Here is a 24,585-nt window from a genome sequence, read left to right as displayed (position 1 = left end):
ACTTTAAATTGCTCACATCTCAGCATACATACTCTGCTATAGGGATCAATATTTGTAAAGGAAATTTTCTAATTAGTTTTGTGCGCACAATTAGTAACTATTTCACATAATCAGAAAATATGGATGATAGTCAATCGCAAAAATAAACACTTATCGAAATTATCATAGAGTCGTCAAGTAAACATGTTTGCGTGATCATTCATTCATTGGCCGTCTAGACTCAGTGTCCGATTGTTTCTAATTTCCGTTAATTTGGTGAAAATAAACAAAAATATCTTATTGAGCGACTGGTTCTAGGTGATAGTATACCAATTTTACTCTGTAATATTACAACATACCTTCTTCATATAATTAACTGATAAAACAGTGCAGCTTTTCATAATCATACTGATACTTTCGAACAGGTTGGAGGTGTTCCAATACTTTATCGAATTTCTTATAAGATGTACACCACCTAGAATGCATTTATATATTATTTATTTGGATAAATAACGATAATTGAATGGTAGGAGGAAGGTCATCAACGTGCATTTAACTGTCTTGATTGTATTTATACATTTTACCCTATAAGTCTTAATTAGTTGCTCCCCATCCTGAACTCTTCAGAAAGTTATTCCAAACAGCTGAGTAAAAAGAAGTAGGTTCAGTCACAGAGTCTCGCATAGTCGTGCCAGAAAATTGAAATAATGTTGTCCTGGGTTCGAATAGCTTGAAGATGAAACTGCATCACTGATCCTACTCTTTACGTCATTTAGATCAACTGAGCAAACGTAAGTGACGGTTGTAAAATAAGACGATTAAAACAGGAACCTGTGGGGCAAGGAAGGAGTCAAGGAGTGATGCTTGCAAGGCCTACTCTGGCAGCAAAATTCTAGTGGTATTTTTGAGATGAAATTGACGAAATTATAATATCGTTTGTATGTGCCTCCTTAGGCCATAGGGAGCATGTTAAATGAAGCTTTTGGATGATTTTGGTAGAATAAAGCGGTGGAATTTGACGTCCAAGGTTGAGAATAGCCTTCAAGGCCAAGGATTATTGGGAGCTGTAGGATTCATTTAATCTTTAGGCATTGTCCTTTAAGCTCCTAGATTATTCATTTACCTTCATTTAGAGGTTACTACGAGTGAGACGAAGAATATTTAGCCCTATGCTGAATGTATGAAGTACTGCCAGTGAGTGTTTAGGGCATTGATTAAATGGTAAAGGTGAACTGGCAGTGCAGTGTAGGTATTTTATTTTTCAGTCTCTTGTGTGAAAGACATGATTTAAGGAGAGTATTTATTTGATTTTTGTTTCTTGGTATTTGTTCAGGAAATGTGAACTTAGAACCTTTAGACTGACGTGGTAGAGCAAGGATTAACTTCATACATGATATTGTGGTGATGTATTATGTAGAAGACTGTGATCTTTATATACCAGGAAGCTAGCAGGCTTATATATTTAGACGTATTAGTTTTAACTGTCAGTATGGATGAATCATCATAATCAAAATATAAATAATCTAGAATATTTCCTGCAACTGGTTATTGTTGTCTGCTGAAAATATTTTCACTTGCTCATGAATTTTTTATCATAAAATCTTATTGAACGAGTGGAGGTATGAACCCCATATTTATTCATGCTGTGGCTATTTCTTTTTTTTTTTTTTTATCCTGTGCTATAAAAAGTAGGCCTACTTGCTAATTTCACTTTAGATATAAAGTATCTATTTGTCAAATTCATGCTTGACTGTGAGGTTGACCTTATTAAGCTGACATGTGAATGAGTTGCCTACATTTTATGAAAAATACTATAGCTTGGTTTGATGGTTATTTGATATAAGCACATTTGTATGAATATTTCATCTTGGAAATGAAGATTTGCTTATTTCAAAAAATCATGACTTAACAGTTCATGTGTATACTCATTTAATTTTCAAGCAGGTTCCTCAGAAATCTGCTTCAGAATCAACATTTAGTTTGTAAATATGAAGTTCTCAGTATCACCAATATTGAAATGCCACAGTTCATTAATGTTCTTGTTCTGTTGAAGTTTTGTGGACATAAAGTTGTAACACATTGTATTTTTCCCAGTTACTTTCATTTCCGTAGTATTGGTGATATAGGGTCTTTCTTGAGGGTTATAGGGACCTTAGAGAGAAAGCTTCGGGACAAGTATAAAAGTAAGTGCTTCAGTGTCATGAATATCTTAGGATGTGTATTAATTATGTAACATGACCACATTAACTGATCATATAACTTGTACAAGGTGTCCATCTTGTGTTGCTATCTTCACTCGTTCAAGTCTAACCTGGAGCACAAAATACAGAAAAGAACATAAATCATAGCCTAAAGAGTGAGAGGAACTCAGGTAAATCATAAAGTGAATCTTGAGTGTCAAGAAAGTTGATAGGAAATTAGATAATTGATAAAAGGGAAGTAGGAGCAATAGGATAGATTCTAAGATTATGCTGAGGAACTCTACTTGATCATGGCTACTTTGATAAACTTACCACATGGAAGAGATAGCTTTCTTTAAATTGGAAACCGGTAGATGCAAATCCCATTTGCCAAGAGGAGAGATATTGGTGATCTGCAAAATTATGAATTGACACTCATGAGCTGCAGTGATTAAGAAGGATGCAGTAGAAGTCAAATTGTCAAGAAAGCAGTCTGTTGCCTTGTGTATCATGTAGGGAAAGTGTAGACTAGAACACATAAATGGCAAGCATTCAAGTGGCCTTTGATGAAGAAATGGTCAAAACACTGATAACTGTGTTATGCCAAATGTAGAATGTGCTGTGATAGTGTGGAACCCGTACACAAAAAAATACAATGAAACGTCAGAGACTACAGACATTATGCATCGAGGATACTAATCATACGTGGGGAGGGTAGGAGACTGGGCATACCATCATTGGAAGAAAGAAGGAAGAGAGGAGATATAATCACCCTGTGCAAATAGATTTCATAGGAAAAATTAGAGAAATATTACCCAATTTCAAACTAGAAGAAGGTGGAGAGGGAGTTGCTGTATAGCTTCCCAACCAGAACAGAATCTGTTGCTCCAGGTCCCTCTTGCACGAGACCATGGCTCCTCACAGAATATTCGAATTTTTTTTGTAAAAATTATATGTGACCTGACTATGAGGTGCTTCGAGAAAAGCTAAAGAACCTTAAAAAAGCATACACACAATTTACATAAATTACCCCACACCTGCACACACACTTTACATAAATACATACATACATATACCAAGGCTTTTTCCCCCTTACAAGGGAGGTAGCTAAAAAGGAAAAGGCATAAAATCATTCCCACCCATTCCAGCCCTGAATACACTCCACACCCCTCCACCCTCCCACTTATCTTAGCACCTCCTGGATGACGGGTCATCCCTGCACCTTGTCCACTGCCCTGGGTCAGAAGCAGTGTCGCAAGACGCAGCACATCCATAGCAAGGCCGCTTCATTAAATTGGCGACCCCCCCCTCTCCGTCCCCCCATGCATAAAAGGAAAAGACGGGGAGAAATCCTCTCGGGCTGCGTCAAATTTTGCTCACACATACTACCTCACCCCCTATCCCCCCACCCATCCCACCTCATGCATCACATCATCCATATACAACCATTCTCCATTCACCCCTATCTTCTGTCCTCTCTCGTCCTTCCTCAACAGACATTACCCTCTTCTCCAAAGCCCCCTTCACCCCATCCATTCACCTCATCCTAGGACGACCCCTCATGTTCACTCCCTCCACATCTGCCTTCCACACCTCTTTTACTAGTCTTTCTTCACTCATTCTTTCCATGTGTCCAAACCATCCTAATACTCTTTTATCAACCCTATCTCCCAACTCCTTTTCCACCCCTGTTCTCCTCCTCACCTCATTTCTCACTCTATCTAGCCTAGTAACCCCCATCATACTTCTCAGACACCTCATCTCAAACACATTCAAACTCCTTCTCTCTTCCTCTCTTATGTTCCATGTTTCTGCCCCATACAGTGCTGTTGGCACAATCACTCCTTCATACAGTCTCCTCTTAGCATCCATTCCCAAATGTCTATTCCTCATTACACTCTTCAATCCACCAAGGCATTTACTCGCTTCTCTCAATTTACATTCTACCTCCACTTTCACTCCACCTTCTCCCGCCACATTTGCACCCAAGTATCTAAAACTATCCACTTCCTCCAGTCGCTCTCCCTTAATGCTCACTTCCAGTCTACTGCCACTTTCACCCCTTGTACATCTCATCACCTTACTTTTACCCACATTTATCTTTAGCTTTCTTCTATCACATACTCTCCCAAACTCTGTCACCAACTTCCTCAATCCCTCCTCCGATCCTGCCACAAGCGCAGTGTCGTCAGCAAACAACAGCTGGCTCACCTCCCACTTTTCTCCATTTTCTTTAACCATCTCCAGTCCCTGACCCACTACCCTTGCATTTACCTCTCGCACTACCCCATCCATGTATAAGTTAAACAGCCAGGGCGACATAACGCATCCTTGACAAAGTCCCACCTTTACCTCGAACCACTCAGTCTCTCCATTTCTAATCCTGACACAAGCTCTACTACTCTCATAAAAACTCTTGACAGCTCCTAGAAGCTTTCCTCCTATCCCATATACAGTATCTGCATAACCTCCCACAGTGCCTTTCTGTCTACCCTATCATAAGCCTTTTCCAGATCCATAAAAGCCCAAAAAACATCCTTCCCCTTTCCTATAGCTTTCTCACATATTTGTCTTACCACAAAGATCTGATCTACACAACCTCTACCCGTCCTAAATCCACACTGTTCCTCACCAATTACTCCCTCTGTTCCTCTTCTATTCCTCTCAATCAAGATCCTCACATAAGCCTTCCCAACTACACTTAACAAGCTAATCCCTCTGAAACTACTACATTCACACTTGTCCCCTTTTCCCTTGTAAAGTGGAACTATACAGGCACTCCTCCAGTCCTCCGGCACTCTACCCTCTCTCCAGCAAACATTAAATAACCTCACCAGCCAGTCCACCATCACTGTACCTCCTTTTTTTAGACATTCTGCATGGCATCAATCCATCCTTTACATAAATAGTGATTCAAATGTGGCATGAGGTGTTCTTAAACATGAGTTACCTGGAGAGCTCAAGAGTTTAGCTGCCATTGTCATTCTTGATATGCACATACATATACCAAGGCTTTTTCCCCCTTACAAGGGAGGTAGCCAAAAAGGAAAAGGCATAAAATCATTCCCACCCATTCCATCCTTGAATACACTCCACACCCCTCCACCCTCCCTCTTATCTTAGCACCTCCTGGGATATTGGCTGCTTGTTATTGTGGCAAAGTAGCATGCAGTTGATACTTTAGGGTCTATATGGGACACCCCTATGGACCAGAGCCACACATCATTTTGTCTATGATAGAGGAAAACTCTTCATAGAGAAATGATGACACTTTTATACTATGACTGCCCCTCCGTTATGCTGTCCCCCAACCCCTTGCTGCTGTCCTGTACTATTTCTCTGAGTATTCATTTTCTGCTGCGGGGGAATTCCCTGTGGTGGGGGAAAAGAATACTGCCACCAAGTATTTCCACTTGGATCGTAAGAGGCGAGAAGAAAGGGACGGGTAGTGGGACTAAGCATCCTTCTCCTTGTAGCCCCACAGGGGACATTCCTAAACGAAAAAGTAAAAAAGTCATTTTTGATAAAAAAAATAAAATAAAATAAAAGAAATGGTGTTGTGTCATAGTGGTAAATACTATGATGAACTTTTCCTCCTGGTCTCCAGATCATATGGTCATAACAGTATGAGTACTGAATATGTTGCTTGCCACCCCTGTAATGATCCTTTTGTAGAAGCGGCAGTGCCAGAGTGTCAAAGGGATGGGGGTTTTGCTCGGAGGTAGGTACTGTCCACAGGAAAGAACAGTAATTGTGGCAGAAGACATAAACATAGTTTTTGGTACAGTTTCAATACATGTCTTGTCAAAAATGGTCATAGAGATTAACAACCACAACAGTGACAAGAAATGGCTAACTTCATAACTGCAAGAGCGGCAGATTGTTCTAGAAAAAATATATATATACCAAAAGATTGTATTATGGAGTCCCTCTAAGTGCAATACTATCACCCATTCTGATTTCTTCATGATTGACATCCCCACTCCAAATTCAAAGCATAATATCAAAGTTCACACCTGTGCAGATGACCTAGGAATCATAACTCAGCACAGCAACTACAAAACAGCTGCCCAAAACACTCAAACATACCAAGACAAGCTGGAGCAGTGATTGAGGCGAAACAGAATAGCAGTGTCCCCTCAGAAATCAATAATTACATCGCTGACCCTAGACAACCATGAATCAAGGAAACATCCAACAGTCAAATTGTATGGCCAACTTCTTTCATTGGGCAGAAGCTCAAAAATCTTAGGCCTTACTTTTAATTCACGCATCCTTCAGCCCACATATCAAGAACCTGAGGGTGAAAACTAGTAAGAAACTAAGAATACTAAGATTGATAGCAAGCATATGTTTTGGCCAGCAGGAAGAGGCACTAATCACAATATGCAAACAGCATGTGAAAACCAGACTACAATGTCTTTACAGCATGGTTCCATGTAATCAAGAAAACAAGGACATTCTAAAAACAACAAAGCTGTAAGAGTGATAACCAGATACACAAAAACTGCTCCAATAGGACATCTACAGTCAGAAATCAAAATTCTCCGTATTGATCACACATCCATACAAAACTGCATATATACACAGATCACAAAACAAGCACTCCAAGGCAGATCTTCCAACTTCATACTTCATTTTATCCCCCTGGACATCAGCCCAGCTGAGAAATCCCTTCTAAGACATAGAAGAACCACATTAGCATGACAGCATTCAGGCCACCACCCAGTACTGAAAAGGTACCAACACGGAATTGAATTGCCCCAGATGTATTCACTGCACAGAGGACACAGAACATCTCATTTTACACCGCCTTACTGTCACTTTACTCAGGCAACAAATATGTCTCTTCCTAGAGTAGATAGATAGATAGACTTTATTTGGCAATAAATCAATGTACATGAAGTGCAAATAATGACAAGAACACATAGTTCGAAATATTAAATGTAAATTGCCGAGGATAACACAAAAAGCATGAACGCTTATTTCCATTGTGGTCCTCATCAGGTAATTTTTCTACATTAAGTCACACGGACAAACATACATAGGGGGTTGAGGGGACCAGAGACACTCATGAGTAATACCAGTCAGTACACATATGACACGTAAACATTGTTATAGATTTGCTAATATTACTGAAATGTTTGTACACATAGGAACATTGAGTCCGAATATTTGAGCACCATCCAAAAGGAACCTTGCATTCAGCAAAGGGACAACAAAATAATGATGAACTGTAACAAAACAGTATGAGTGAGTACTATATCGGAGTAGTACCATTAATAATATATTGCATTTTTCTACATCTGTATCAACATGGATGAGTGAGTACTATATCAGAGTAGGACCATTACTGATATACTACAATATTCAACATCTGTAACAACATGTAGTTATAGTGAATCCTAATAGGGTTACCTATTATTTAAATCTAACATTTTACCTGAATCTCAGGACGGAGTGGGCAATTACTATGGGTAGTACATTATAACCTGAAGCACCAGAGGTAGGGTACAGGGGACCAGTACTCGAACGAGTAAAACAACAAGGAGAATGAGGAAAGAGGTCAGATCATAACTGTTCTCGGAACCTACCTGAGGCATATGCCATATTATGACTGGCAAAACAAGGGTGGAAACCAATTTGTAAACATCAATCAATGTTATGCTTAACTAAACTTCTGAAGAAAGGGAGTGACTTGTGGGCCAGTTCATTAGCCATTGCCAGTTACCTAGAAGCCATTGGTCTCCTTTAAGAGAGACCTGAGGCAATAGATTGATTGACTGATACTGACCATTCAGAGTGATTGCTAGGTGTTTTGTGGATTTGTGGATGTCAAAGGCAAGTAGTGCCCCTTGAAAGTTTAAGTATAAATGTCATCTCTGTTTTGTCTCAGCGACAGTTCCAGTTCACTGAGGTAGTTTTGTTTTCAAGTGTAATTTTTTACAACTTACTGTGAAGTTCCCTGACTAAGACTAGCAAAGCTTGTCCCACCTCTCAATCCATGTTTTCATCTGAGTACTTGCCTCCCAAGACTTTGAACAAAGTCCACCCACTGAAATAAAATCTGGAACTCCTCTTTTTCTTTAATGGTGTTCAGTATTCATTGCAATCTGGTGTTATCTTGAGTGGTGTAGGTAACTTTGTAAACCAATATTAGATACATCTAAGATATTGTAAATTGTAACAAATTTAAGGAGTATATGTAACTTCATTAAGGATGAACATGTTTTGTTTTTAACAAATTTGTATAGTACAATGGTGTCTTACTATTTTTCTGTTTGCAAATTTCAGATGGGTGAAACGGGCAGACCACAGAACATAGTCAAGGAGGGCTGGCTCTTCAAGAGAGGGGAACACATAAAGACATGGCGACAACGATATTTTTTACTCCTGGATGACGGAATGCTTTTGGGATTCAAGTCAAAACCAGAGCAGGCTCTCACTGATCCTCTTAATAAATTTACTGTCAAGGTAAGTCTCTTAATTTTCTTATTATAAGCAGTTATGTAAGAGTTTAAGCCCTTTGAAGGGAGGTTTTATAATTATTCAGCCCCTCCCACATATAAGGAGGAAAGGAATGGCCTTTAGAGAGAGTAGTGTGTGTGTGTGTATGTGCAGTATATATATATATATATATATATATATATATATATATATATATATATATATATATATATATATATATATATATATATATGTTCACTATAAACCCACTGTCGGAGAAATAATAACGGAAATAAACGGAAACTGTATATTTCAACTACTGTCTGTAGTCCTCTTCATTCTGCTGAAGAGGACTACAGACAGTAGTCGAAATATACAATTTCCCTTTATTTCCGTTATTATTTCTCCGATAGTGGGCTTATAGTGAACTTTTATAGATGTGTTATAACATACCAATTTCCATATATATATATATATATATATATATATATATATATATATGTATATATATATATATATATATATATATATATATATATATGTATATATATATATATATATATATATATATATATATATATATATATATATATATATATATATATATTCATATTCTCTGTAGCCCCAAAAGCAAAGGCATAAGACAGTCTGGGAGGAGTTTTCCAATCAGAGGCCTAAAGTTTGGGTCTTTTAATGTGGATGGATGTGGTATAGATGAGAGTATAAGGGAAGAGATAGGCAGTATGTTTGTGAGAAGAAAGATGGATGTGTTGGCATTGAGTGAAACTAAGTTGAAAGGGAGGGGTGAGTTTGAGTTTGGGAGTGTAGTTGGGAGGGTCTCAGGAGTGAAGAGAGGATGAGGGAGAGGAGGGGTGGCTACACTAGTAAGTGAAGAGATATGTAAACATGTAATGGAGTGGAAGGAGGTTTCTTGAAGGTTGATGTGGATGACGGTGAAACTGGGAAGGGAGATGTGGGTTTTTGTTAGTGTATATGGGCCTGTTAGTGAAAAGAATATAGAGGAAAGGGAGGCTTTTTGGATAGATTTAAATGAGCGCATTGAGGGTTTAGGGAGAAATGTTAATGTAGTGGTATTGGGAGACCTAAATGCTAGGGTAGGAAATGAACCAATAGATGGAGTGGTTGGGAAGTGTGGAATTCCAGGAAAAAAATTGTGGTGGAGAGTTGATGGTGGAAATGTGTCTAGAAAGAGATGAAAAGAAATACAGTGTTTAGGAAGAAAGTCAAGCATAAGTACACATGGGAGAGGGGGGTAGATAGGGTGTTAATGGACTATATGGTGGTAACCAGGAGTATAGTAGAAAGAGTTAAGGATGTACATGTTCTAAAGGGAGAGAGTTGGGGAATATCAGATAATTTTTTGGTGGAAGGTAAATTGAGAGTGGAGGATAGATGGAGAAGAAGAAAAGGACAGAAGGTAGTGAGGTGCCTAAAGTAAACTGCTTAAATGAGAAAGAAAAGGAGTACAAGAAGAAGCAGAGAGGAGTAAGAGGGAGTGAAGGATAGAGTAGAACTGGGAGTGGAGAAGAAATGGGGATGGTTCAAGGAGGGAGTCACAAGGTGTGTAAAGATGGTGTGTAGAACAAGGAGGATGGGAGGAAATAGATGGAAGGTTAGTGAGTGGTGGGATGAGGAAACAAAGAAGGTTGTAGAAGAGAAGAAGCGAGCATTTACAGATTGATTACAAAATAGGATGCGAGAATCATACGAGAGGTACAAAGAAAAGAGAAGATAAGTAAAGCATAAGATAAAGGAGGCAAAGAGGAGAGCAGATGTGAAATGAGGTAAGAGTAGTATAACAGAGAATTTTGAAAGTAATAAAAAGATATTTTGGAAGGAAATTAAGAAAGGAAAAGGAGGTGAGTCAAGTAGAGAAGAAAAGGTAAAAGGTGCAGATGGAGAGATGATAATGGAAGAGATGGCAGTAAGAGGAAGATGGGCAGATTATTTTAGGGAGTTGGTGAATGTGAAGGAGGGTAGGGAGGGAAAGGTAGTTGCAGTGGAAAACACTAAGAAAATGACCATGATGAGTGAGGAAAATGGAAGAGAAATAAGGAAAGATGAGGGAAAGGCAGTTGTTAAGATGATGAAAACAGTTAAGGTACCTGGGTTGGATGGGTGTCATATAGAATGTCTAAAAAAGGGAGGTACAGTGATGGTGGACTGCCTGGTGAAGTTATTTAACGTTTGTTTAAAAGAGGGTAGAGTGCTGGAAGACTGGAGGAGTGCCTGTATAGTTCCACTTTACAAGGGAAAAGGGGACAAGTGTGAGTGTAGTAGTTTCAGAGGGATCAATTTGTTAAGTGTAGTTGGGAAGGCTTATGGGAGGGTTTTGATAGAGAGGATTAGGAGAGAACAGAGGGAATAATTAGTGAGGAACAATGGGTTTAGAACAGATAGGGGTTGTGTAGATCAGATTTTTGTGGTAAGACATATGTGAGAAAGCTATAGGAAAAGATAAGGATGCTTTTTGGGCTTTTATGGATTATAAAAGGATTATGACAATGTAGACAGGAAGACACTGTGGGAGGTATTGCAGATATATGGGATAGAAGGAAAGCTGTTAAGAGAAGTCAAGAGTTTTTATGAGAGTAGTGGGCCCTGTATTAGAATCAGAAATAGAGTGAATAGTTTGAGTTAAAGGTGGGACTTTGCCAGGGATGCCTTGGTTGTTCAGTTTATACATGGATGGGGTGGTGTGAGAGGTAAACACAAGGGTAATGAGTCAGGTATTGGAGATAATTAAAGAAAATGGAGAAAAGTTGGAGATAAGCCAGTTGTTGTTTGTTGACAACACTGTACTTGTAGTAGGATCAGAGGAGGGATTGAGGGAGTTAGTGACAGAGTTTGGGGAGGTGTGTGAAAGAAGGAAATTGAAGATAAATGTGGGTAATAAAAGTAAGGTGATGAGATGTACAAGGGTAGAAAGTGGCAGGAGACTGGAAGTGAGTGTTAAGGGAGAGAGACTGGAGGAAGTGGATAGTTTTAGACACTTCGGTGCAAATGTGACGGGAAAGGGAGGAGTGGAGGTGAAGGTAAAATGTAGATTGAGAAAAGCAAGTAAATGCCCTGGGGAATTAAAAAAAGTAATGAGAAATAGACATTTGAGAATTGATGCTAAGAGGAGATTGTATGAAGGAGTGATTGTGCCAACAGCACTGTATGGGGCAGAAACATGGAACATGAGAGAGGAGGAGTTTGAATGTGTTTGAGATGAGGTGTCTGAGAAGTATGATGGGGGTTACTAGGCTGGATAGGTGAGAAATGAGGAGGTGAGGAGGAGAATGGGGGTGGAAAGGGAGTTGGGAGATAGAGTTGATGAAAGAGTATTGGGATGGTTTGGACATATGGAAAGAATGAATGAAGAAAGATTAGTGAAAAAGGTGTGGAAGGAGTGAACATGAGGGGGGCACAAAGGGTGAGATGGATGGATGGGGTAAAAGGGGTATTGGGAAAGAGGGGAATGTATATTGGGGAAGGAAGGGAGAAGACTGAAGATAAGGGTGACTTGAGAATGGTTGTGTATGAATGATGCTGTGGTGCATGAAAAGAAGTGGGTGGGGGATGGGGGGTGAGAGTGTATGTGTAAAAAATAATTTGATGCACCCCAAAAGGATTTCTCCCAATCTTCTCTATTTCTGCATGAGGGGACAGAGAGGGGGGGTCACAGATTAAATGAAGCAGCCTTGCTGTGGAAGTGCTGTGTCTTGCGACACTGCTTCTGACCCAGGGCAGTGGGTGAGATGCAGGGATGACCCATTATCCAGGAGGAGCCAAGATAAGAGGGAGGAGGGAGGGAGGGGGGTGAATGGGAGTGGAGTATGTAGGGATTAAATGGGTGGTAGTGGATTTTGTACCATTGTTTTTTGGCTACCTCCCTTGAGAGGGAGAAAAAACCTTTGGTATATGTATGTATTTACCTAGTTGTATTTACCTAGTTGTATTTTACGGGAAGGGGAGCTATGCTCGTGGGGTCCCGTCTTCATATCTCATTTTATCTAAACTATTTTTAAATTCATGTATTGTTTTTGCACACACCACTTTCTCATCTAACTTGTTCCAACTGTCTATTACTCTGTGAGGAAAGCTGTTCTTTTTCAAATCTCTTCTATAGCTGTCTTTTTTTATTTTCTTTCCGTGTCCTCTTGTATTTCTGTCATCCCATTTTATCAGATTCTCTCTATCAGTAATTTCTATGCCTTTCATGATTCTGTAAATAGCTATCAAATCTCCTCTCTCTCTTCTTTGCTCTAGTGTCTGTAGTTTAAGTTTTTGTAGTCTCTCTTCATATGATAGTTTTGAGAGTGTTGGTGCCAGTTTTGTGATTGCTCTTTGTATTCTTTCAAGTTTTTTTATACATTTTTTTGTACTTGGTGACCATATCGTTGCTGCATATTCCAATCTTGGTCTTATCAGGGTGATTAGGATTTTCCTCACCATTTCTTCATCCAGGTATGTAAATGCCACTTTGATTGTTCTTATTAAATTATAAGTTTCTCCAAAAATCTTATTTATATGTTTCTCAGGTGACATATTATTCATAACAATGACTCCCAGGTCCTTCTCATTTTCTACTTTTTTTATTCCTTCTTCTCCCAAATTATATGATCCTGTTATTCTGTTTTTGCTTTTTCCAAATTCCATTATACTACACTTTTTTGTATTGAACTCCATCTCCCACTTCCTACTCCATTCTTGTACTTTATTTAGATCTCTCTGTAGTGATTCACAATCTTCTTCAGTTTTCACTCTTTTCAGTAGTTTTGCATCATCTGCAAAGAAGCTCATATAGCTTTCAATTCCTTCATCCATATCATTAATATATATAGCAAACATTATTGGGGCCAGAACTGTTCCCTGCGGGACACCGCTTATTACTTCATTCCATTTTGAGTGCTGATCTCTTATCACTACTCTCATTTTTCTTTCTTGCAAAAAGTCTTCCATCCAATTTAGCAATTTACCTTGTATTCCTCCTTCATATTCTAATTTCTTAAGCAACTTCTTATGTGGTACTTTGTCAAAAGCTTTTTTTAGGTCTAGAAATGCACAATCAGCCCATCCATCTCTTTCTTGTATTATATCTATTAGCCTTGAATAGAAACATATTAAATTGGTGACGCATGATCGTCCTTGTCTGAATCCAAATTGCCTTGGATTTAGTACGTTGTTTTTTTCCAAGTATTTTACCCATCTACTTTTGATAATTCTTTCACAAATTTTTGCTATTGTACTTGTTAGAGAGACTGGTCTATAGTTGGTAGGTTCTTCTTTATTTCCTCCTTTATATATAGGTACTATATTTGCTTTTTTCCAATCTTCTGGAACTTTTCCTTCTTTTAAGGAACTGCTTATTATGCTATGTATTTTGTCTGCCAGTTCATTCCTGCATTCTTTCAGAATCCAGTTTGCTATTTCATCTGGCCCATGCGATTTTCTGACATCAAAATTACCCAAGTGTGTCAATATTTCATTCTTTGTTACTTCTATTTCTTCCATAGGGGGGACTTTTTCCTTCCACTCAATCTCTTCAGGTTGTATATTTTCCCTTGTAAACACTGATTTAAAATGTTTGTTCATAATTTCTGCCATTTCCATTTCCTCAGTGTATTCAACTCCTCCTTGTCTTAATTTCTCCAAGTCTTGTTTGTTTTTCAGTTTATTGTTTACAAATCTGTAGAATAGTTTTGGTTGATCTTTACACTTTTCTATAACATCTTTTTCATATTTTCTTTTTTCCTCTCTGCACTTTTGTACATATTCATTTCTATAACCAGTATATATTTTCCATTTTTCAGGTCTTCTGTCTTTTTTCCATCTGTTCCAGGCTTTGTCTCTTTTGTCTTTTAACTCCCTACAACTTTTGTTGTACCAGCATTTTACATATTCTTTTTCTTGTTTTTGTCTTGGGACATACTTTTCCACTCCTTTTTTGTAAATTTTTGTCAAAATATTCCATTTCTCTTCCACTGATGTTTCTTCTTTGTATATTTCTTCCCAGTTTTCTTGTTGGAAGAATTCTCTTATTTTATCAAAGTTTGTTTTTTCATACATCATTCTTCCTTTTCTATATTGTTCATTTCTTTTCATATATTTTTCTTCATTAAGTTCCAGTTCAATCAATATGTGGTCACTTTTACCTATTGGTGTTTTATATTCAATCGTGTCCACTATTCTAGGTTCAGATGTAATTATTAAATCTAGCCTCGATGGTTCTTCTTCATTTCTATACCTAGTGTTCTCTTGTATCCATTGTGTCATTGAATGGTCAGTAATCATCTCAAGTAGAGCATTTCCCCATGAGTCATCACCACTCTTTACTGTCATTTCTTCCCAGCAGATTTCTTTGCAATTAAAGTCGCCCATCATAACTATTCTTCCTCCGTCTTCCATTATTTTAGTTAATGCTATCTTTGTGTCCTCTAACATACTTTTATATTCACTCTCCTCCCATGAGGCTGTTTTCGGAGGCACATAATTGATCACAAATTTTCTGCTCTTCTTATCTCTGTCTTCCACTTCTATCATAATCATCTCTACTGTATTCTTTCCATATATGACACCTTTCACGTTTATATCCTTCTTAGTCAGGAACATAACTCCACCCCCTTGCTTTTTCTCTCTGTTTCTAATCCAATAATTGTATGCATCATGTCCTACACTGTTGGGTGGTAGTGGGCCTTTTAATTTTGTTTCTACAATTCCCATTATGTCCGGTTCTTTTTCTTTCAAATAATCATTCAGCTCATTCAATCCTGTTATTAATCCATCTATATTTGTGTAAGACACTCTTAGTTTTCTGCCACTTCCATTGTGTTCTCTGTTTCCCTTATGTTTTTCTTTTGTATGTCGAACTTCCTTAGTTTCATGTTCACTACTCTCCAATAGAATCTCTCTTTCTCTGACTCCGTTCTGTTCTCGTTTTTTGCCTTAGCTTCCAGTCTTTTCTGCTTTTCTTCCTCTCTTTCCTCTTTATTCATTTCTCTTTTTATCCATATCTTTTTGTATTGATCATTTGTTGCTAGTTTCCCTGTCTTGGATAGAATTTTCTCTGCTGTTGTTTGTGACTTGAATTTAATCTTAATTGGTCTGGTCTTGTCTGTGCTATACTTTCCGAGTCTAAATTTCTCTTCGATTTGTTTCATAATTTCTGGTTCATCTTCCTGAACTAATTCTAGTAAACTGCTTACTTTTTCATTTTCCTCATTGGTTCTTGAGGTTCTATCTGGGTTATGTTTCTCTTCCATTCCTAATATAATTATACATTTCTTTTTGTCTGCTAAATCCCTTACTATATTCTCCTTTTGTCTCATCACTTTAATAACTGAGTCTTCAGTATGTTCTTTCAATTGCTGTTTGACTATGTCAGTGAATGAAACCTTATTTCCTTCTTGGGTTTTCTTCCAATTTTTAATTTCTTAAGTATTTTCTCTATGTTTTCTTTACTATTCTTCTTCAATTCCTCATTCTCCACCTTTACCTCTCTTAACTGTCTTTTTAGGTCTTCTATTTCATCAGTTAAGTTTTTATTCGCCTTTTCCAGTTCTTCCAATCTTTCAATTCTTTTAAAAATGGAGTCTACGTTACCTAACTTACGCTCCAAGTCCTCGATCACCTTATCAACTCTCTCCTCCAGTCTTATCAGTTGGGGGGGGGGTTGTGTCCCCCCCACTCTCTTTAAATCCCTTGAAAATATTCTCATCACTTTCTACTGTATTGTTCCTATCTATACTTCTAATCTTTACATTTTTATTAGACATTCCGTCGTCCTCCAGCTCGTCTTGTGGTCGTTTGTTTACTTTACTGCGGTCTGGTTGGACCAAGTCTACTACTTCCTCATTACCTTCCATTTTCCCAGCAATCCCTCCCCTTTTCCTCTTTCCTTACTTTCCCACTACCCCACGAGCAATTTCCCCCCACCCTGTAAATACAAAAAGGCACTTCTCTTTGCGTTGGGATCCACAATCTGCACTTTTCTTCAGAGCGTTCTTCAAGCCGTCCGTTCGTTGAAAGTGTGTGTGTGTGTGTGTTTACCTAATTGTAGTTTACAGTAATGGAACAACACTTATTGGGTCCCATCTCCGATTCTCCAATATGTATTTTTCTTAGCCACAAATTTATGTACAGTTCCAACTTGATCTATATCCCTGATTTCCAGTTATTATATTTATATTTGAACTTGTGTATTGTTTGAGCTTGGGCTATATCACCACCTAACCTGTTCTACATGTTCACCTATATGGAAAACTATTTCTTCACATCCTTTAGACTTGTGGTCTTTCTTAATTCGTTTCCAGGACCTCTTAAATCTCTTCCATCTTTAATCAGATCTCTTCTGTCAATGCAATGTCTCCCATTTAGTGACCTGAATATTGTAATGTAATCATATCACCTCTTTCTCTTTGATCTTCCAAAGTTGGCAGACCCAGTGCTTTTAGTCTTTCCTCATATAGTTTATCTGCCAGGCTGGGGACCAGTTTGGTTGCTGCACTTTGTATTCTTTCAATCTTGCATATATCCTTCACTCTGTGTGGGGACCATACCACTGATACATATTCTAGTCTTGGACAGATCAGGTTTTTGATGATTTTTTTTCATCATCCGTTCATCCATATAGTGAAAAGACTAATCTTCTGTAGTAGTTTGTATGTCTCTCCCACAATCCTGATGATATGTCTGTCATGTGACAGGTTTTCATTTATCAACACTCCCAAATCATTTTCTTTTTTGCTTTTGTAATGTGTTCTCCTGCCAAGGAATAGTTCAAGGATGGTCTTTTGTCACTATTGCCCATTTCCAGCACTTTGCATTTTTTGGTACTGAACTTCATTTCCCATTCTTGGCCCTGTGCAAAAATAGTGTCTAGATCTTTTTGCAGTACTTTACAGTCCTTCGTTTTCACTCTTTTCAAGATTTTTGTGTCATATGCAAACATGTTGGTATAGTTTCTTGGTCCTTCCATCATGTCATTGACATAAACAAGAAACATTATTGGTGGAAGTATGTTACTGCTCTCCATCTTGACATCTTATCCTTTACTACTGTTCTCATGTATCTTTCCTTAAAAAAAGAAAATCTTTTGTCTATTCTAGCAGTTTGCCTCTCAGCCTTCCAACTTGCTCCAATTTGTAGATAAGTCGACTGAGGTATTCTACCAAATGCCTTCTTTAGGTCCAGGTACACACAGTCCACCCAACCCTCTCTCTCTTGGAGCACATCAGTCATTCTTGAGTAAAAGCTTAAAAGGTTCAACACACACAATCTTCCAGATCTGAAGCCAAACTGACTGTCAGAATGTTTGCATGTGTGAGCATGTGTGTGTGTGTATTTACCTAGTTGTATTTATCTAGTTGTATCTTATGGGAAGGGGGGCTGTGCTCTTTGTATCTTAAAGTGTCTAGTTTGCTCTTAAATTTGTGTATACTTTTTGCACACACTATTGTTTTATCCAGTTTATTCCGGATATTCACCACCCTGTGGAAAACAAACTTTTTTTTTCAGGTCTCTTCTATAATTACCCTTTTGTGAGTTTCTTATCATGTCCCCTTGTATTTCTCTTATCCCAATTTAGTAAGTCCTCTTTATCAAGGACTTCTGTGCCTTTCATGATTTTGTAAATGTGCAGCAGGTCACCTCTTTCTCTTTGTTCCAATTTCCTTTTAGCCAGTCTCTCCTCATATGAGACATTTGACAGTGTTGGGTCCATTTTCATGGCTGCTCTCTGGATTCATTAAATTTTCTTTATATTCTTTATATCCTTTTTGGTACTGGGTGATCATAGTGTCACAACATACTCTAGTCTAGGCCTTATTAGTGTGACTATTATTTTTTTTTTAACCATTTCTATGTCTAAATAGGTAAAAGCCACCTTTATTGATCTTAGCAAGTTGTAAGGTTTTCCAACAATTTTGTTTTCTTCCAGGTGTATTATCCATCTATTCTTGATCATTTTTTCACAAATTTTGGCTACAGTGCTTGTAAGGGAGACTGGTCTGTAATTTGTTGGTTCTTCTTTGTTTCCTCCTTTATATATTGGTACAATATTGGCATTTTTCCAGTCCTTTGGTATTTTTCCTTCTTTGAGTGAGCAACTTATTATGTTATATATTTTGTCCATTAATTCTTCTTTACATTCTTTTAGTATCCAATTTGCAATTCTGTCTGGGCTGTGTGATTTCCTGACATCAAGGTTCATTAGTTGATCCATTATTTCTTTTTGTGTTATTGTTATTTCCCTCATGGGGGCTGATTGCACTTCAATTCCTTTGTCCTGATGCTGTACTTTTTCTCTAGTGAAAACAGATTTGAAGTGATTGTTCATGACTTCAACCATTTCTAAATCTTTTGTTTATTCTATATTTCTGTGGTGTAGTTTCACCATTTCTTGTTTATTTTTAAGTTTACCATTCACATATCTATAGAATAGTTTGGGTTGATCTTTACATTTTTCTGTGATGTCCTTTTTGTAGTTTCTTTTTTCCTCTCTGTGCTATTTTACATAAAAATGTCTATGGTTGATATATATTTGCCACTTTACAGGTTTTTCATCTTTTTTCGGTACTTTCCAAGCTTTACCCCTTCTATCTTTTGCCTCACTGCATCTTTTGTTGAACCAGCACTTAATATACGCCTTGCCTTGTTTTTGTCTTGGTATGTATTTATCCATTCCTTCATTATAAATTTCCATCAGAATCATCCATTTCTCTTCCACTTGTGTCCCTTTGAAAAAGTTTTCCCAATTTGCATTTTGAAAGAATTTCTTAAGTTTCCCAATGTGTGTTTTGTTGTTCATCAGTCTTCATTTTCTGTATTTCTAGTTTCTCCCTATATATTTCCTCTTTTAGTTCAACCTCTATTAGTATGTGGTCAGTCTTTCCAAATGGTGTTTTGTATTCAATTTTATCCACAATTTTAGGTTCTGTTGTAAATATTAAATCTAGTCTCGAGAGTTCTTCATTACTTCTATATATGGTATTATTTTTTTACCCATCGTGTCATTGTATGGTCTATAGTCATGTCAAGTAATACATTTTCCCATAGATCCTCTCCATCTTTCACTGTCATCTCTTCTCAACAGATTTCCCTGCAGTTAAAATCTGTGTTTACCCAAAAGTATTTACCTAAAAGTAGTATACAAGATATGGAGTTATTCTTGTAGAGTCCTGTCTCTATTTTCAGTTATCAATCTTCTTAAATTCACTTGTACAGCTGGACTGCACTATATCCTTATCCAACTTATCCCACATATCCACAATCTGTACAAAAATCTGTATATTTATGTCCTTCAGACTTTTTTTTTTATTATCTTGTTTTGTCCTCTGGTTTCTCTAAAATCTTGGACTAGGAAGTCTTCTTTGTCTGTTTTGTACAATCCATCCATCATTCTGAAGATAGCAATCATTTCTCCTCTAGTTGTATTTTCAAATTTGGGCAGATTCATCTTCTGAAGTCTTTATATGATTTGTCTCTCAGGATGGGAACCATTTTTGTTGCTGCCCATTGGATTCTCACAATGTTCTTTATATCTTTCTTTTTATGTGGAGACCACACCTCTGCCACATACTCCAATTTGGGTCGTATTAGACCCTCAGTCAGTTTCTTCATCATAGCCCCATCCAAGCTATGAAAAGCCACTCATATTTTTCATTAACCTGAACATCTCTCCCATAATGTTGGTTATATGCTTTTCAGGTGATAAAGCTCATTATTTGAAGACCCAGATTCTTTTCTTGCTCCATCTTTGTGATAGGTTAATTTTCCATAGAATACAGTTTTGACAGCCTTCTTATACCTTTGCCATCTCCAAAACTTTACATTTTTATGCATTGAATTTCATATTCCATGTTTGGTTACATTCATAGATCTTATCCAGATCTTGCTGTAGAAGATCACAGTCTTCTTGTTTTATTCTCTTCATAATCTTTGCATCATCAGCGAAGAGGTTTGCATAACTCCTCTAATTGTCATATTGTTAATATGTACTAAAAACATTACTGGTGCCAGCACTGACCCCTGCAGAACTCTGCTGATCACCTTTCTCTATTCCAGTCTCTTTCCTTTAGCTAATGTTCTCATATGTCTATCGCTCAGAAAGTCTTCCACCCAGTCCAGGAGTTTGCTGTCAAGCCCTCCTATTATATGTTTCAGTTTCCACACTAGTCTCTTGTGTGGCACCTTATCATATGTCTTTTCCTAGTCTAAGTAGACACAATCTACCCATCCTTCCCTCTCCTGCACTTCATAAATCACACTAGAGTAAAAGCTTAACAAAATTTTTGTGTGTTTACTTTATTGCATCTACCAACTTAATCTATATCCTTGATTTCCATTTATCATATTTAGATTTGAACTCATGTATTGTTTGAGCTTGGGCTATATCACTTCCTAATCTATTCCATGTCAATGTAGTCTCTCCCTTTTAGTGACCTGAATACTGTAATCATGTCACCTCTTTCTCTTCAATCTTTCAAAGTTGGCAGACCCAGTGCTATTAGTCTTTCTTCATGTTTTATTTGCCAGGCTGGGGACCAGTTTGGTTGCTGCTCTTTGTATTCTCTCAATCTTGCCTATATCCTTCACTCTGTGTTGGGACCATACTACTGATGCATGTTTGTTTGTGTGTGCGAGTGTTTACCTAATTATATTAACTCAACTGTAATTTACAGGAAAGGAGGAACACTCATTCAATCCTGTCTCCTATTCCCCAATTTATCTGATCTAGCTTCAAATTCATATGTGGTTCCAACTTGGTTTATATCCTTATTTTCCAATTATCATTTTTAGATTTGAATCCATGTATTGTTCCAACTTGGGGTATATCTCCTAAACTGTTACAGGTATTCTTGAATTTATATGGAAAATGTGTGTGTGTGTGTTTATTTACCTAGTTGTATCTTATGGGAAGGGAAGTTATGCCTGAGGTGTCCCGTCTCTGTATCTCGTCATATCTAATTTGCTCTTAAATTCTTGTATTGTATTTGCACACACTATTGTTTCATCTAGTATATTCCATGCATCCACCACTCTCTGGGGGAAAGCTGTATTTTTTCAGGTCTCTTTTATAATTGTCCTTTTTGAGTTTCCTTTCATGTCCTCTTGTGTTTCTCTTATCCCAATTTAGTAAGTCATCTCCATCAAGGCTTTCCACACCTCTCATAATTTTGTAAATGGTCAACAAATCACCTCTTTTTCTTCTTTGTTCCAGAGTCAGTAGTTCTAGTTTTGACAATCTTTCTTCATATGACATTTTTGATAGTGTTGGGGCCATCTTTGTAGTTGGTCTCTGGGTTCTCTCAATATTCCTTATATTCTTTTTAGTACTGGATGACCATAGTATTGCTGCGAACTCTAATTTAGGCCTTATCAGTGTGACTAGTATTTTCTTTACCATTTCTTCATCCAAGTAAATAAAAGCCACTTTTATTGATCTTAGCAAGTTATAGGTTTTGCCAACAATTTGTTTATTGGTTTGTCAGGGGACATATCTTTTGTGATGATCACCCCCAGGTCTTTTTCAGATCCCACTTTCTTTACTTCCTTTCCACCAATTTTATATTGTCCTGATATTTATTTATTTTTCTTCAAATTCCATCATGCTACATTTCTTAATGTTGAATTCCACTTCCCACTTCTGACTCTATTCCCAGACCTTGTTCAGATCTCTCTGTAGTGAGTCACAGTCTGTTTCAGTACTCACTTTCTTGAACAATTTTGCATCATCTGCAAAGAAGCTCATGTAACATTCCACACCCTTGTTCATGTCATTCACAAAGCAAACATTATTGGCACCAATACTGATCCTTGTGGAACTCCACTAATTACCTCTTCCAAAGTAAAACTTAGTAATATCCTCTTAATAGTGATCATAGAAACACTTGTAAGGATGCTGACAGTAACCATGACAAGTTGTAATAGAATTTCAAGTTCTTTTGATAAGGGTACTGTACTGGTATTTGGAATGACTGTAAAGATATAAAGATATTTCCTTTAACTATCACTTGTATTACTGTACTCAAAGGATTCCATGTTAATCTTTGAGATAACTATATATAAATTACTGTTAGTTTAGTTGTGAAATGTTTGATTTTAATTTGTTTTGTATCTTTGTTCAGGGTTGCAAGATTCATTTTACGGACAGACCCAGGCCCAACACTTTCATCATCAGAGGTTTACACTGGACAACAGTCATAGAGCGAACGTTCAATGCACATTCTACGCAAGAAAGGTAATAATTTGAAGTACTTTGGGTGCATTTGTTGCTCGCTGGCTGAATGGGTTAGGGTGTTGTTACTTGCGGTGAAAGTCAAGGGTATGGAGGCTTGAACCCTGCCACTGGTGAGTTGAATTAAAGGGATGGTTCATTAAATTCCATGTTACAAAGTCCTCTGTAAGGGGCACCATCCTAGCCTCCTGATAGTGGCATTAAACCAAATTGTCATCATTATTACTTTGGGTGCATACCTAATGAAAAATAAAACTGTTCAGGTGTGGACTTAGGAACCAGGTATAGGTGTAATAGATTAAATTACTTAGTTTCCTGATTTGCATATGTACCACAAAGCACAACATAAACAAATGGGGGACTACTTTGTGACTGCTTCTTGTGTTCCCAGCCATACTGTAAATTGGATGTTACTTTATGGGTAAGATAATAATAAATTTTATTTATTTATTTATTTACTTATTTATTTATTTTTACTTGTAGAGAGGATTGGTCAAATGCAATTCAAGATGTAGATGCCAAATTGATGAAGATGTCAGACTCGGAGAGAGATTCTGAAAATGATAGTGGTAGCTTTCAAATGGATGACATGCCTGAACCCAATGTAGCTTTCTCCATCAACAAGAAGAAAAGGAAAATGACCTTAGATAATTTTGAGTTTTTGAAACTACTTGGAAAAGGAACATTTGGAAAAGTAATTCTCTGTCGTGAAAAGGTGAGACTACTTAGTGATGAGTTTTCTTCCTAACAGTATGATGTTTTATGTATAAATGCTCATAAGGTAAGCATTTTTTTTACCTGTAATGATGATACCAGAAACCATCTTACCATGACCTGTGTTATTGTATGCATAAAAATGATTTAACAAGTAATTGCAAAATGACTTTTGGGTTGTTCTTTATTAAGGGGATTAATTTGAAAATCTGACCATATTTGTAAAGAAATTACTATGCCATGTTTCAACAAAGCATTTGAAGAATGGGGAGTGATATATTGTATTTTTCCAAACTAATGTAATATGAGCTGTGTTGAAAAATAGCTTCTACAACTGTATTTAGATATATATATATATATATATGTACATGTATATTTTTTTTTAACAGGATACTAGCACTTTTTATGCCATAAAGATTCTACGTAAGGATGTCATAATCAAGCGTGATGAAGTTGAGCACACGCTTACCGAAAACAGAGTCTTGCAAACTGTCGACCATCCCTTCCTGACTGTAAGTCACTTGCATATGAAGTAAATTATTTTTAGTAAGACACATCCATCGACATTTTTTGATATTTATTTTTATTTATTTTTTATTTGGTATTGAATCAATATACATGAAATGCAGATAAAGAAAAGGACACATAGTTTGAAATAACAATTACAAATGCCGAGGATAACACAAAAAACATGTAAGTGGTCCATTGTGTAATAAGTGGTGAGTATTGTGTTCTGTTCTGTCATAAAGTTGCTTGAAGAATGATAGATAAAATATTTTTTATATATATATATTTTTTTATGTTGCAGAGCCTCAAGTATTCCTTCCAGACTCCTGATCGCCTATGTTTCGTCATGGAGTATGTCAATGGGGGGGAGCTCTTCTTTCATTTAAATCTTGAGAGGGTGTTTCCGGAAGAGCGAGCCAAATTCTATGGTGCTGAAATTTGTTCTGCATTAGGGTATCTTCATGAAAGAAATATAATCTATAGAGATCTCAAGGTGAGTTATAGATTTACTTTGGG

The 24,585-nt window shown here is 37.2% G+C and overlaps 1 protein-coding gene across 2 annotated transcripts in view; it reads left to right on the top strand.

Moving 5' to 3' along the window:
- Positions 1 to 604: 604 nt before the first annotated feature.
- The window catches only part of Akt (AKT serine/threonine protein kinase), a 38,762-nt gene continuing 14,781 nt past the window's right edge, over positions 605 to 24,585 (top strand). The window contains exons 1-7 of one of the 2 annotated variants that reach the window (XM_076185007.1): positions 607 to 770; positions 2,074 to 2,162; positions 8,454 to 8,633; positions 22,739 to 22,851; positions 23,332 to 23,563; positions 23,952 to 24,074; positions 24,371 to 24,562. In XM_076185007.1, the coding sequence (XP_076041122.1) occupies positions 8,454 to 8,633; positions 22,739 to 22,851; positions 23,332 to 23,563; positions 23,952 to 24,074; positions 24,371 to 24,562 (840 nt within the window). In that variant the 5' untranslated portion in view covers positions 607 to 770; positions 2,074 to 2,162. Of the gene's footprint in view, positions 771 to 2,073; positions 2,163 to 8,453; positions 8,634 to 22,738; positions 22,852 to 23,331; positions 23,564 to 23,951; positions 24,075 to 24,370; positions 24,563 to 24,585 lie in introns of both variants that reach the window. The other variant, XM_076184997.1, reaches the window with a different exon arrangement.

Source organism: Oratosquilla oratoria, chromosome 1, assembly GCF_046742065.1.
Source record: "Oratosquilla oratoria isolate Oo_2021 chromosome 1, ASM4674206v1, whole genome shotgun sequence".
NCBI classification, from domain to species: domain Eukaryota; kingdom Metazoa; phylum Arthropoda; class Malacostraca; order Stomatopoda; family Squillidae; genus Oratosquilla; species Oratosquilla oratoria.
The sequence above is the reverse complement of the archived record's forward strand: the minus strand, read 5'-3'. Positions and strand labels throughout refer to the sequence as shown.